This window comes from Chamaea fasciata, unplaced genomic scaffold, assembly GCF_029207755.1.
Source record: "Chamaea fasciata isolate MVZ Bird 193981 ecotype frontalis unplaced genomic scaffold, bChaFas1.0.hap1 SCAF_1, whole genome shotgun sequence".
NCBI classification, from domain to species: Eukaryota; Metazoa; Chordata; class Aves; order Passeriformes; family Sylviidae; genus Chamaea; species Chamaea fasciata.
Genome location: NW_027094086.1, coordinates 39,189,762 through 39,204,851, shown reverse-complemented (window position 1 = coordinate 39,204,851; position 15,090 = coordinate 39,189,762). Strand labels below are relative to the sequence as shown.

Below are 15,090 nucleotides of genomic sequence, written 5' to 3'. Positions count from 1 at the left end.
TTTACTCTTCATACTCAGTTGAATACAAATTTATTTTATTTATATACCTGTTGAAATGTGTATATTTGCATCTGTTAAAACCCTCAGCTATATAGAGTATTGGTGTTTAGATACATCATTACTGACCTTTTCAACAACAGGTATTTATTGGATAAAATACATACTTCTTTGATAAAATAGAGTTTGTATGCTCAGTGTTGTAGTTCTAATTATTTTAAGTTACTTTATTATTGGAAAAGCCATAGTATAATCTGTGAAGGTTTGAGAATCATTTCCATGAAGACATGACTTTGATCAAGAAAGGATCAGACATATCAAGTGGGTTTTGTAGGAAATAATTTCTAATATTGCACCATAGATGTTGTATGTAATGAAATCACAAGGAAGGGAATGGTTATGAACACAAAATGAAAAATGAGATCACCTTTGTAGATGATGCAAAGGGTAAGCACTGGGATGAAATGAAACCTGAAATGGTGCTGCTGGTGGATGGACAGGGGATGGTCACATGAAACTTGACTGCTTGCAGTATGAAGTATTGTATTCTTTAGACGCATTACTTTGCTGGAAGTGTAGAAAAAGGCATATAAAGCAATTCTACTCTGGGGACAGCTATTAACCCTGGAAGAATGCTGCATTACTTTCTGACTTCCACTCCTCCCAAACCATTTGGGAATTAAGACCCAAGTGCTATAGTAGGTAGCACTTGATGAGATAGGGGATTCAGAGGGGAAATTCAATGCCAATGTAGACATCAAAATCAGTGTCTTGGAAACACCTGCTGCAGAGGCTCTGTGTGATAACTCTTAGGGGTACTTCTGTGGCTTTTTGAAGGGTGCCTGAACCTAGGTTCTTGTCACCTTGCTGCAGCTGTTAACCTAAGCACTCGTGTTTACCTTTTGGCCATGAATTACAGTATAGTCTTCATTGAAAGAGAAGCTGTTGCTTTTTTAGGTATCTATTTATAAAGATTCGAAGCTATGTTAAATAGAATTTCTTTTAATTCAGTGTTTATCTGTCATGTCCAGAGGTGTGGACAGGACAATAAATGAAAAGCATGAATAGGATGTAGGGTCTTCTGTATTGCAGAACTCTTGGAACGGGAAACATCTGAGTAGTGACTGGCAGCATTTTCTCTGAAGTGTAAATTATTTTTATTTCTGATAAAGAATAATAGAGTTTGGTTTGTAATGATGCTGGGCTCTCTGTGTTGCTCTTTGCTTACTGTGTTCTCTTTCTCTTTTTATCTGCCCAAAACATTTCCTTGTGACACAGCAACAGAGCGCTAGGCAAATAAACGTTTACAGCAAGTGAAATGTTTTATTTATTTATACACTCTGCCCTACACTGGCATTTTAGTTAGGTCAGGATCCCACTCCTGAAGCAGTTACCCACATGCTAAGCTGTAATCTGTGTTCTGGAGCAGAACTGGAGTGCAAGAATGGGGCTGCTTTTGGAGAATGCAGTGTGGGGCTCACTTTTAGGTAAACCCTTGTTGTCAGCTGGCTCCTACTAAATGTTCAATCCTAGGGGCTATACTGGTGTGAAAGCGGTAATAACCCCCTTGAACCAGCTGTGGGCTTCAGCACTGACTGTTGCGGCTTTTTGCTCATGTAGAACTAGCTAAGTCCTGTGGGGACTGTGGACTTTCATCTCTATGAGGAAAAGAACCCAGTAAAAACAGTGCTTCATGATGAGGCTCACAAGGGTCATCTCATAAACTGTATTTTCACATGACATCAAGTAAACTTCTGTGTGATTCCAAAGCACCTCTGCATAGTTATTACTGATCAGTTGTTGCTGTCATGAACAAATGTCAACCTTCAGCTTATCAGCACAGCCTCACAGCAGGTTTAACTTACAGCTGTCCATGTACTTTCGTCTGCAGAAGAAAAATCTGAGTAAAAAATGCTTTTCTCTGAGTTTACACTGACACTGGACATGCTGCAGTCTCTAAAGATGTGCTTAGCTTTCTTACAGGAATAGGGAAAGGGATTTTTGGCTGACAACTTAGATCAAATTACTTTGTGCCCTCCACTTCAGCTGTTTGTTCTGTAGGAGCAGAACTATTCAAGAGCAAAAAGGTTAGCACTTAAGTGGATAAATACCTGATCTTGCAGATACAGCAGGTAATTAAACACTGGCCTTCCTGATGTCTAGGGTGAGTTTGCAAACATTGCTCTGCCTGTGGGTGTACAGAGATTTCCTATGAACCATTAATGACAGAACAAAACATACATACTCACAGTTATAAAATTACAATAAATTAAAGAAATTTAAAAAATTAAACAAATTAAAATAAATAAAAAATAATAATTAAATAATTAAATGTTTTTAAATCCTTCTCAGTACTGCAAAACAACTAGTATGTAACCCACATGGAGCTGAGCATTAAAAAAAAATGAAGCAATAAAATTAAGCATTAAAGATGTTTGTTACTATGGGAAGCTCCTGGGTGAAGATGTGCTCCAGTGCTTTCAAATAAGTGTGAGAATACTGAAAAGTTGACACTCAAGAAGAGGAAACTTATTCTCTGCCTGCTCATAGCCTATTGATCTTCTTTTATTTTTAGTTCAAGAGGAGACAAGAAGGGGTGCAATGGGTTCTAATGCTGCTTTGAACTAGGATCACAGATCACTGCTGAAATCTTATGGACATCCAAGACTTGTTGGCAGTAGGTGACAGATAATTTGCAGAAATTGTAGGAGGGGAAGTATCCTCCTGTCATATTTGGAAGAAAACATTCCACCTGTGGATAGGATAGTGCGTGTGTCATTATGTAGTGCTTCCTCAATGGCAGGATAGGACATTAAATGAAGGTGATGTTGGAAGTTGGGACTTGCCATGTGGGACTGCTTGTGGTCTCGGTTTATTTTTGTAATCAGGATTGTGATTATCATAGGTATTGTTACAAAAGTATGAAAAGTCTTAATATGAACCCAGACCAATCTGGTTAATTTTTGTAGCTGCAAGGCACCGTCCCACTCAAACAGTTGTGTCTGCCAATGGACACTTCTACTACTGCTTTACCTGCGCCCTCTGATGAACCTTGTCTATCCTAGAGATGAAGGTGAAACTGGGATGAGAGTCTTACAATCTGCTTTATCTTCTCCAGCTGTGTTTGTTTACTTGAGCCTATATCTGCACCGAGCTCTTATTTTAGGTTTTACATTGTTCTTCAAAGAACTGGCTTTAAAGATTAATTAGGGCAGGGGGGGAGTGAGACTGTGTGCCTGCAAGGGAAAATGTGACTGTGAACCTAGCATTAGAGCACTGACCTGAAAGGAAGGAGAGAGGAAGGAAGGAGAGGGTTGAAAAGCATTCATAGTGGATTCTTTAAAGAGTAAGTATAATTACTCTCCTCGGAGGGAGGATTGCAGGGATAATGTTGTGTGTGTATTTGCTGGAGTACTATGTAATTGTATCACGGGATTAGCAGTCAGGTTCCAGTCATGCAGATGCTAACAGCTGTATCTCATCTGATTTAGCGTGGATGCACATCCTGAGAGAAGTATTAGCCTTCTAAATTGTACTGAAAAAACCATCCTTGTGTGGTGGGTTTGCCATCACTGGCACACACATCAGGTATTTTAGGCTGCTGTGTGAACAAGGAGATGCATTACTGAAGGTCGCAGTGGCAGCGTCTGCCATGGCGCTGGGACTGCACAAGCCATCAGCCTCACGTGAGACAGGGATTTGATTCAAACAGAGCTCCCTGCTAGACTGGCATCTGCAAAATGAAGTGGAGAGATACAGACGTTGCTAGTTCCAGCTGCAGTTCTCAGAACTTGGACAGGAATTTTTTCCTCTGTCTTCCAAAAGAGTCTTTTCTTTAAAATATACAGATAAAAGTTATCCCTACAGTAATTGCGTTTTTGTTATATCCATTCCAAAACTGAGAGAAGTATCAGAAAGATACAAGGGGTTTGGGCAGGGAAGGGTAGATTGGGGAGAAAATATTAAAAAATCTGAAGAAATTGTAAATAATTATTTACTTCATCTGTGGATTGAGATGTGTCATTTCTTTCCTTTGCAACAGAAGAGAGCTATCAGTGTGTGGGCCTAACCTTCAGTTGTTTTTCCCATGAACTATTTTTTATGAAAAGGAAGCACATTTTTACTATGTGGCCCAGATGATTTCATGGGAAAGGGCTTGGTTTACAGCACAATGATTTTGTTTAATACTTTTTTTATTTCAACAGGAAATATGGGGTGTATAAAATCAAAAAGGAAAGAGAATCTGCATGGAGATGGGCTAGATTTGAAGAATCAACCAGTACGTAAAACTGAACGAACTATTTATGTGAGGGATCCAACGTCCAATAAACAGCAAAGGCCAGTAAGTAGATAGTCTCAGGAGAGAATTCCTGTAGCAAGAACAAAGCATGACTGGCATAACTTAAATTTCAATCCAAAGCATATGCATGGAAAAATTCAAATTATTATTAATCCACAAGTGGGCTTTTAGTGTTGGGCAGTTCATCCTCAGTGAATAAGTACCTAGAGGAATAAAATTTAAAACATGGTGGTTTACTACTTTATGTTTGTCATAGTTTTCTGCATAAAAAAAGTAACTTGGCAAGGCTTGAGTGGATATAACTATGTCTGTAGGTGACACTAGAAAACCTGAAGTAGTTTAGATCCATGTTTTAAAGCATTTGTATTCCAGTTAAAGGCTGTGATCATGGGGGATTCTTTACCAGCTCTAGTCAGCTTTCCTCACTGAAGGCCACTACTTGGTCTTGCCTGAAGTGTGTAGGTAAGGGTGGGAGGGGAGTTGCAGTGGTGAGGGGAGCAGCACTGTGCTGTGGCAGGAACAGGCTAACGTGTTCCATGTGTGCTGCCTGGCATTGGAAGGAAGGGTGCTGAGATGGGGAATTCTGCTGGGTACCAAGTGGGTTTGCTGATTTGCAGCGTGACTGGTACCTTCTTTTTCCCCCACCTTCTCTACTGTGCTGAGGAAACTGTGTGTCCTGCCTGCCCTTGTTCAGGGACCTGATGTCTGCAGGTGTGAATGGCTCCCTGCTCTCCTCTCTCCCCAGCTGACACAGTGAACTCAGTGTGCTCTTAGTCAATGAACACACATCACAAACTACCTTTTTTTTTTATTACTCTTTTCTTTTTTCTTGCACAGTCTTAGTGGCATAACCATGCTTGTAGGGCTTTAGCATGGCAGCTACACAGTAATAACTGTCCTGCTTAAGTACCCTACCTAAAGCCTCTTCAGCAGAAGGCCCAAAGCTGTGAACTTCCTCCCTACAGCTTGTGCCACACCTTCACAAGGTCTGAGCTGCTGAATTTAAACTCTAGGGGGAATTACTATATTTTTATATTGTCATATAAATAATATATATTTTTTATATATAATATATACTTTGAAAAATGGTGGAAAAAAATCTGAGCATTTCCTTTTAAGACATATGAGATGATACCAAAGCAACTGTATAATATGTAATTGTAATTTAAGGTCATCACAAAGATCTAAAACTGCTTAATTAAAGACATATTTTATTGTAGGCAAATCCAGAAGCACAGCTCTTACCAGGACAGAGGTTTGTGAGTCAAGGTATGTTTCTGTAGAAATCTCACAGCTGTGTGCTGTGCCCATGTCAGCCTGCAAAGTGATGTGAACGTGCCTTTGTTTTTCTGCTCTTGTAGATGCAGAGGAGCATGGAGTCATTGTGGTAGCTTTGTATCCATATGATGGGATTCATGAAGAGGACTTGTCCTTCAAAAAAGGAGAAAAACTGAAAGTTATTGAGGAGTAAGTTTGACAATATTGTTGTATTGCAGATTTTCTCTGGGCTCATCTAATTCACTCTACAGTCCTACTCATACATGGGTGTATGAATGATAAACGAGCTCCCATATGTGTGATAATACAAATACTTTATGGAGTTATTCTAGGTTGGATGGGACTTTGACCAACGTGCTGCAAGGGTAGGTTTTCCTGCCCGTGACAGAGATGATCTTTTGAGTCCCTTCTAAACCAAACCATTTTTGAGTCTCCAGTTCTCTGACTTGGCAGCTGGCCTCAGTAACAGTGATCAAGCATTGATCCAGGGGAGCCGGTGGCTTCTCAGGGCACTCTTGACTTCAGAGGAAAGATTGTGCTTCTCTCTCCGGCCTGGACAAAGATCTCAGCAGACTAGAACCTAAATAACAATTTATCATTTTCCCTTCCTGTGAATACTACTGTTTTTGTTTTTCAGATCTGGAGAATGGTGGAGAGCAAAATCTCTCACTACAAGAAAAGAAGGTTTCATTCCCAGCAACTATGTAGCAAAAGTAAACACCCTGGAAACAGAAGAGTAAGTTCTCCCAGTCTCCAAAGTCTGACAAACTTCTTCACCTTGGTAGTGTATCCTTTGTGGGTGGGTAAAGAGGTGGTTCTAACTCTTTGAAATACTTTTCAGATGGTTCTTCAAAGACATAACCCGAAAAGATGCTGAAAGACAACTCCTGGCTCCAGGAAATGGTCCTGGGGCTTTCCTTATCAGAGAAAGTGAAACATTAAAAGGTAGGTTTTGGGGGTGTACTTTGGAATTGATATAGAGATGAAAGCATGCAGCCAGTCTACATGAGAATTGGCATTGGATGTGAAGTAGTTGCAGTGCATCCTATTGTGTGAATTTTCTGCAGTTCTGTAGGAGTGATAAGAATGAGAAAATTATCAGAAAAGGAGAGAAGAGAGTTGCTGGCTAACACTCAAAGCTGAGATAAAGAAAAAAAAAGTGTTATGTGTGTGATTACACCGACAAGAAGCAGGAATGAATAAAGTGGCATCTTTTCTCTTCTTTATGTTTGTGACTCCTTTACTGAAAGACATGTTACTGTAATAGTAGCTGCTGCATTCTATAGTCTTCCATTATTGGGTCTGTAACCATTGCTACAAGTTTAAAATTGTAGTTAGTGTATAATGAGGGTTTTCAGTTCTACATGGTAGTGGGATTCTTTTCAGAAAACTTTTTGGTAAAATTTTGTACTGTAAACAGAGTGTTTTGTGCTGAAAAGCTTGGAGAAGTCTCCAGGCTCTTCAGCTGGGACTTTAAGAAGAGCATGGGAACTTCTGCCCCAGCCTGTGGACTCTGACTGTGAGTCTGGATGAATATTCTAGCTGGATGCTGTAACACTGCATCCTGCAGAGGAAGACACGTGAAGCCTTTCAACAGGTCATGCCTCTCCACTCCACAGGGCAGCTTTTTTGGCTCTAATACTGCAGATTCTTTACTAGGTATCATCTGTAATGGGCCCATATCATTTTGCTCTCAGCTGAAGTCTCCTAAATGAAGTTCTCAAAGGAAGTCTCCTAAATTCTACATAGGGTACTGAGAGTAAGGCAAAGTACCCCCCAGAATCAGTGGATATATGTGTAAAGAGAGATAAGGGGGTGAGATCCCTTTTTACCCTTTGAAAATGGACAAAAGTTGCACAAGTAGAAGTAAGAAAGAGTGCTGTCGCTAAAGGTAGATGCTCTCCTTCCCCAGTTTAAATCCTAGATGATGTTAGGCTCCCTAGGACTGCCTAGGGATCAAGAGATCTAGCACATCAACAGATCTGCTCTCCCTCCTCTATGCCTGAAGCCATCTCCAAACTATCCATGACAACCAGCATGTTCCTTTTACAAAATGCTGATGTCCAGATTTCAGCTTCTGCCTGAACAGGGTGACAGCCCTGGTCCTACTCTCCTAGCCACTTCTACTTGATCTGGGGGACTTTCTGCAGAGCTGGGCACTGAATGTAGAGCTGCCTGGAGTATGGAACAAGTGAGTTTGTTGAGTAAGATTGAAAAAGAAAGTGTGGCTGTAAGCATTTTGGTGACCAGTTCAGGGCTGGTTTTTGCTAACTTCCTCCTGTGGATTGCAAAATGCTTTTTGAGGAAATAAGGGTGTAAAAAGAAAAGCAGACAAAATGGTGGTTTTCTTAGCCTCAACTATGCATGTGTGGACTCTCTAGATTTTTGCAATCTGTTAATGAGCATCCCTTCTTTATCCACAGGCAGCTATTCTCTCTCCATACGAGACTATGATCCAGAGCATGGCGACGTTATTAAGCACTACAAAATCAGGAGTCTAGACAATGGAGGATTTTACATCTCTCCAAGAATAACTTTTCCTAATATCAATGATATGATCAAACATTATCAAAGTAAGTTACATCATTTAGTGAATTACTTAATAGAATGCAGCTATTATTTCCTGTGAAGGAAAATAAATGGTTTCTTCTTTTGTTTCAAAACTTTTCTTTTTTCTTTCTGTTTTTTTTTTTTTCCTGAATAACTTGGGCATGCATGTTATCAAAGATAAAGTAAAATTGATTGGAACACGAGTATTGTTGTTACCATAACCATATCTAGCGCTGATTGCTCTGTGGCATACCATTGTGAAGTGAAGACTAATTCATCAAATTTACGGTGATGTGAAGCTATAATAAGAATAGCCTGCATTGTAAATATTTTATTTCAGAGTAAATTTTTATTCATAATTAGCAGAAACACATATAGACTTGTGAATGTCATCTTGTACCTAGTGTTGAGTGTGAAATTGGTTTTATTTTTCCTGTAAATGTGCTTGTTTAATTATTTACTTTTAAAGGAAGAAATATTCCATATACTTCAAAGAAATAAAATTGCACCCACATAGAATGAATGTATACATTTATTTAAGAAAAGAAAAGATGGGGAGAAAAAGGGGCAAGTCTACCTATATTTTAACTGGAAAATAGACTTCTCATTCTGCATAATGTCCTGCAGGATAGCTCCAAAACATAGATTTTTTAAAATCTTGTAACTGGGAATAAAGACAAGAGAAAAAAATGTAGGATATAAAATCACATAGTAATTTTTCAATGCCATTCTGAGGACTTGGCCATGGAATTTTTCTGAATAGTTAGTTATGTGTGCTAGTTGTTCAGCATAGCTGGAAACCCTGAGAATTATTCAACATTCATATAAAAGTTATAGCTGGTCAGTGTCTGGAGAAAAAAATAATGTTGACCTACTTATGCTTGCATGCACATCTATCTGAAACCATGTTGCAAGAAAATTTAATGACAAATTCCGAATACAGACCCCAAACCTGACTCCAATGTGCATCTTAATCAACATAGTGTCAGTAATAAGATATGATACTGTATTTACTTGGTGCAAATTGTACTTAAACCCCTTAATAATTTGACTGTAACCAGATGCATGTGATACTTTTTTATTAATTTTGTCTCTGAATGCGAAATTTCAGGTCAGAGGCATTTAGACTTTTGTGAAAGCACCAGAAAGGTAATATTTTTATCATAGGATCTGGTTATTTGGAATATTATTGTGGGCTGGTTAGCGTAATTAAGCAATGTTTGTCTCAAGTCGTGCAGCACAGGGGTGTAATGTATTTTGTTTTTTTCTTTGAAAACCAGGGCAATCAGATGGCTTATGCAGAAAGTTGGAGAAAGCCTGTATTAGCCCCAAACCTCAAAAACCATGGGATAAAGATGCATGGGAAATTCCACGGGAATCGATTAAACTAGTGAAGAAACTTGGAGCTGGTCAGTTTGGAGAAGTCTGGATGGGTAAGTTTGTTCTCTTGAAATGAGTCTTTAACTCTGAAGGAAGTGTCATTTCAGGGTCAGTCAAAAACATAGTGGACATGAACCTGGTCCTATATACTTTTAAAACAAAATCAGGCCCAGAATATACATTCTCTTGAGGAGAGAGGGCTTGTAAAAGGGGGTAGATACATCACAAGGAAAAGGAACAAATCCTTTTGGTGTCTTTTAAAGGAAAAAAAAAATTAGTGAGTAAGCACTGTAATTTAGAAGGTCAGACAATAGAGTTTTTTGTTATGTTTTGAGGCGGAAATAGAAGGTTATAATAAGATGTGACTCCTGAATCTCAAAATCCAAGAGCCTCTCAGAACTTTGTTTCCAATCAGAAAGTGTTAAAGATATGATATAGAAAGAAACAATGTCTTTTAGTGAATTGTGTATAGAGATTTCATTGTCCATTTGTGAAGAAGATGCCTCCTGCAATGTAGTGCTTGCTGGAAAAAGGGGACAGACTTAACCCAAGGATGTTGTCTGCCAGTGTGCTGCTCAGAAAATAGGTGATATGTGTAGTAAGAAGACTAGAGATTGAACAGCCCATACCTTGAATCATCAGGAAAGACCCCTCTAATAAAACAGTTATCAGACTTACAAGTTGTAAACATTAATATATACCCAGCAGAAAATGATAGCATTAATTATTATAGCCTGAATAACCTGCTTTCTTGGCTTACAAGCAGTATTTCCTCAGCCTTAGTGACTTCCTATTGGCAAGGGGCTATGCCCAGTGCCACATTCTGTGAAAATGGTTTAATCATCTTGCTTTTGAAATGCTGCCTATTCTGACATCAGAGTATTCTTCTGGCTTCCTCATTCCACAGTGTTCTGTGTGCTATTCATTGCTTGCACACTTTTTGCCAGTTACTGTCTTGCTTGAGGTAAACAATATCTTCCTCCAAAGTCTTCGTTCAGATGTTTTTTTCAGGCCAAATCATTCTCTTAGCCTTTCCCTGAATCTCTTTTTAGGGATGTTATGTTTAAATGGGAATAAATTTGTTATAATAAAAGAACAGATTATGGTGATGATGATCATTATTAATTTTAAGACCTGAGATTCTATAGGCAGAGCATTTCTGAGAAATTTAAAAGTGTATTCCAAAGCTGGCTAGAAGACACAGAGCTGTGAAGAGATCTCTTATAATCCATAGGAGTGTGTCAGTCTGACAGGAATGTCATTTCTTTGAAGAGATGCTCTCATTTAGAAAAGCAAAGCACAGCCTGGTGCTGTTTGAGTGGCAAATTATACACACACAACCACAGTGTCAATCAGAAAGCTCTAATTGAGTCTTAGGTACGATCTTTTTGTATAAATCATGTAAAAAGTGCAAGCAACACATTTCTATAATAAATATAATATTGCCAAATTCACCCTTTTATCTGCCTTCATGAGAAAAGGCCTAAGAAATCCTCTAGCTATGATATACATGAATGACAGTTTAGATACTAGTCAGGACAAGTGTCAGCCACTGTGCAGTTATTTCTGTCTAATAAACCAGGGCAACAAATGTTTAACTGACACTGAAACACTGTGGAAGGCTTTGTGGTAGTAACTAATCACCTGCTTGAAAATGTAGATCATTTTGGGAAGTGACTACTTCTGCACATACACACAGAAAAGAATAAAACTTTAAAAGGGTGTTTCTGCTTCAAGATGCTTCCTCTTGTTTGTGTCATTATTTTAACATCTAAATTGGACCTGAACCCTATGTCTGAATTTCTGCACTGTGAGAAAAACTAATGTACTGTGAAAGCGATTGCTGCGTTTCCTCTTCTTTGCTTTCTTTCTGAAGCAAAAGAGAATGATTTGCATGGCACAGATGCTCTCAAATCAGGAGCATGGTTAGTCTTAGAACCAAGGAAGTTCAAGATGGAAAAGCATATCAGGTCAGCTGTGTGGTGCAGGGTGTCAGCAAACACTGTGTATTGTAATGATCACCCAGGGATTTAGGGAGTTATGTAGAGGTACCAAGCAATAATCTGGTTGCTGCACTCTCCTGATTTGAGAGCTAGTTTATACACTGCCTCCTTACAGAGAACAAAATTATTTTTCAGCCACCATGTGAATTAGAGAGAAATATTTATCCATAGTTTAATTACTAAATAAATTTCTTCTTGATAAAGAATACTTAGAATTGTGGTTTCAGAGGGAACAGTGTCCCACTCAGAGGAATTGTGCTTTCGAGTAAAGAAAGATGTAGAGCTACTGGACAAAATCCAACAAAGAGCCACAAAGATGATGAGGGGACTGGAGCATCTCTGTTTTGAGGAAAGGCTTAGGGGGATCTTATCAGCGTATGTAAATAGCTGAAGGAGGTATGCAAAGTGGATGGAGCCAGGCCTTTCTCTGTGGTGCCCAGTGCCAGTGGCAGAGGCAATGAGCACCAACTGAAACACAGGAGATTCCTTCCAAACACTCACTGTGTGAGTGACCAAGCACAGGCACAGGCTGCCCAGAGAGGCTCTGGTGTCTCCTTTCTTGGAGAGAATCAAAAACCAACTGGACACAATCCTGGATATCCAGTTCTAGGTGTCCCTGGGGGTGTCGGACACAGATGCCTTCCACAGGTCCCTTCTGAGTGTTTCTGAGAGATATGGGAATATAGAGATAATACTGATACTGCAATGTGAAGATATGCAATTATAGCTTTTGTAGTCTTTTCTTTTTAGTATCTCTATAACTACTTTCTGGGCTTCCATGACGACATCTTCCTCTTGAACAGTTTGGAGGAAATTAACTTATATTATGGAAGGAGTAAGAAAATCCTTGGAAGAAAAAGCAGGCCTCCATATGCCCCAAGCACTTGGCTGTGTTCCTGTCCGTCCTGTGCAAAGAATTTGTTTTATGGAATGGGCAGGTGCATCTCCTCCAGCTCTGAAAAGTTGTTTTCGCACAGAGAAAAGTTGCAATCATTTTTCCAGTATTTTCTATTAATACAAGCAAAATTTTATTCATTTTTTAGAGATTTTCTGGGTTTAGGCTACGAAGTTAGTGTTTATGTGTGCATTTGGGTCATCAGTTGCGCAGCCTGGGCTTTCTGCCTTCCCTTTTAATGGGCTGTGTGGAGATTAGTGAGAGATGGAGCCACTGCTGCTTTATTCTGTTCTGCAGCTGAGTGATGGCTGTAGTAGGTGAAGGAGTGAAGTGCTGACGTGCAACTGGATGCAGAGAAGCTGCTGTTACTCAGACTCTTTCCCAGTATTTCCTCCAATAGTAACTGCTCCAGCCATTATTTGCCTTCTAGCAGTGTCATATCTCCATAGCTTAAACAAGTTGTTCCCAATATATCCTGTAGGGAATTACTGGAAAAGTAGAGTAGGGAGAAAGGTGCCTATTAGAGACTTGTTCACAAAGCTCTTCATCTTCAGTCCTGTTCAGAAATGGTAGGCTCAACCTCAATTGTCTGTTATAAGTTCATATCACACCTTAGCCTGATTGAGTCTATGCAAGAAACTGGAGACAGCCTGGCTATGCAAGATACTACTCTGTCAAAATAGTAGTAATCAACTCCAAAATAAATACCCGAAACACTAAATTTTATTTGAGAATTCAATTCTTTACTGTAGAGGAGAACATGGTTTGTTCTGTGAGACATCATCACACAATCCTCAGACTTTCATACTATTACTTGCTTCACATTTGGCTTTTGACAGTAGCTAAAATGCAAAGAGACTGACTTCCTACCATGCTATGAAAGGTTTTTAGACCATGGAGTTCAGTGCCTCTGAGCAGATATTTTTATGATGTGGTGAATCAGAGCAGCACTGCAAGAGCAAGGTCTATGTTTTATGCATTTTTGTTCCTAGTGTGAACTGATATGATGTGAATCATGATGCTCTGTGGTATTAATAATCCATGAAGAGAGTTCTCAGGCAGGGCTAAGAGGAAAGTTAACAAGGCAAATGCAGCGATTATGGTGTAGTTTATTAATGAGTCACATCTTGCTTGCATCTCAGGTGTAAAAGATTCTCTTATTCAATAAGCTCTGAATTAGAATATAAGTAGTGTGTTCTTTGGAAGTGTATTTTCTTCTGCAGCTGTTAGAAATACCAGAATGTGCTCACAGAGGTCACAGCCACCTTGTTTTAGTGTCCCATCCCTCCCAATACATGATGAAATAAATGAAGGTGAGAGAAATCCAAAATCAGGTATTTTTAGTGCTCTCACCAGCTATTTGTTTTGTACATTACCACCAGAGGGTCAAGGTAGGCTTTTTTTCAGCAGAAAACCTCAGTATCACAGAGATGTTGTAGTAAAGCAAACTATCTGTAAGAAAGACCCAAGTTTGACGGATATCACTAGGGAATGTAAAATACTGTTACATAGTCAATGTTAAGTGTGAGGGTCATAATTGCTTCACTGAAATAGTTGCATTAATTAGTATGTACAGTAGAGAATTCAACAAATTGAGAATGGAGCTCATGCTCTGTTTTAGAGCATGGGATGGAATAGTAGAAATGATACAAATAATCTTCCTGCTTCTTAAACAGAGAGAAATATATTTATTATCTGCTTTTTTTTCTGGTGTTACAAATCATATACCTGAGCTTTAACAGCAGATTTGACCTGTAGCTGTAATTTCTTACTACTAGGTAACTTAGAGAAATGTCTTTGTTATATTTTAACCTGACCGTGTTTGGAAAAATAGATTTAATAATCATGCAGGTAAATATTTTGTGATTGTTGCATAGTGGCTTTTCTCACGTGATGATCCTTCTTCAAAAAAGATACAGTGCTCTTTTCAGAGCAATCACTTATGATCTGGAAACTAGGTGCTTGCTTGGCCACTGATTTCTTTTGTTGGATGATAAATAGCAGGAGGAAATGGTGGATTCCAGTTTAGAGGTGTATCCATCATGGCAATGATCCGGGTTGTCACTGAGTAAGGAAATGAGGCTATTTTGTTGAGTCATGAAGGTTTTACCTCTTCTGAGAAATATTTGTACAATGTTGCATTGGGTATGGTGGGCATAAAAGTTGCATTTATATCCCCCTTTCTTACTCCTTTATTTCTCTTATTTTTCCAATTAAATGACTTCACAAGATAAACTTTAGGATCAGTGCTTGCTACTTTTTTTAATGCTATTTTAACATTTATTTAATGTTTTGCAAACATTAAATCTGAAAACAATTCGCTGCTTTTCTCTTTACTGATAGTTGCTTTTTATATAATTAGAATGTTACATTAGAAGGTTTGCTAAACAGACAAATGAACCACAGCCACATCCTCCTCTACTCCTGGTGTGGGCTATGTGATAAGAAATTATCAGGTTTTAAATCTTGTGCTGAGCACTGCAGGATTGCAGTCCTGGCAGTGTGTCCTTATTGGTCACGAGAACCTTTTGACTGCACTTTCCCGTAATGCTCCGTTTTGAGCACTAAGGGTTTCAGGAAGGATTATGAGCATGAGACTGGCATGCATGAAATAAGTGTAATCATGGGATTTAAGATACTTCAGAATCTTCCAGCCAGTCCTTGGACTCTGCTGTTCTGAGGCAGTT

The 15,090-nt window shown here is 38.9% G+C and overlaps 1 protein-coding gene across 7 annotated transcripts in view; it reads left to right on the top strand.

The window, feature by feature from the left end:
- Positions 1-15,090, top strand: part of LYN (LYN proto-oncogene, Src family tyrosine kinase) — a 50,848-nt gene that overhangs the window by 17,774 nt on the left and 17,984 nt on the right. For 5 of the 7 annotated variants that reach the window (XM_066181142.1, XM_066181167.1, XM_066181150.1 and 2 more), the window contains exons 2-8: positions 4,203-4,339; positions 5,518-5,566; positions 5,659-5,764; positions 6,213-6,311; positions 6,417-6,520; positions 7,999-8,148; positions 9,406-9,558. In XM_066181142.1, the coding sequence (XP_066037239.1) occupies positions 4,208-4,339; positions 5,518-5,566; positions 5,659-5,764; positions 6,213-6,311; positions 6,417-6,520; positions 7,999-8,148; positions 9,406-9,558 (793 nt within the window). In that variant the 5' untranslated portion in view covers positions 4,203-4,207. The remainder of the gene's footprint in view (positions 1-4,202; positions 4,340-5,517; positions 5,567-5,658; positions 5,765-6,212; positions 6,312-6,416; positions 6,521-7,998; positions 8,149-9,405; positions 9,559-15,090) is intronic. The other 2 variants (XM_066181187.1, XM_066181177.1) reach the window with 1 other exon arrangement.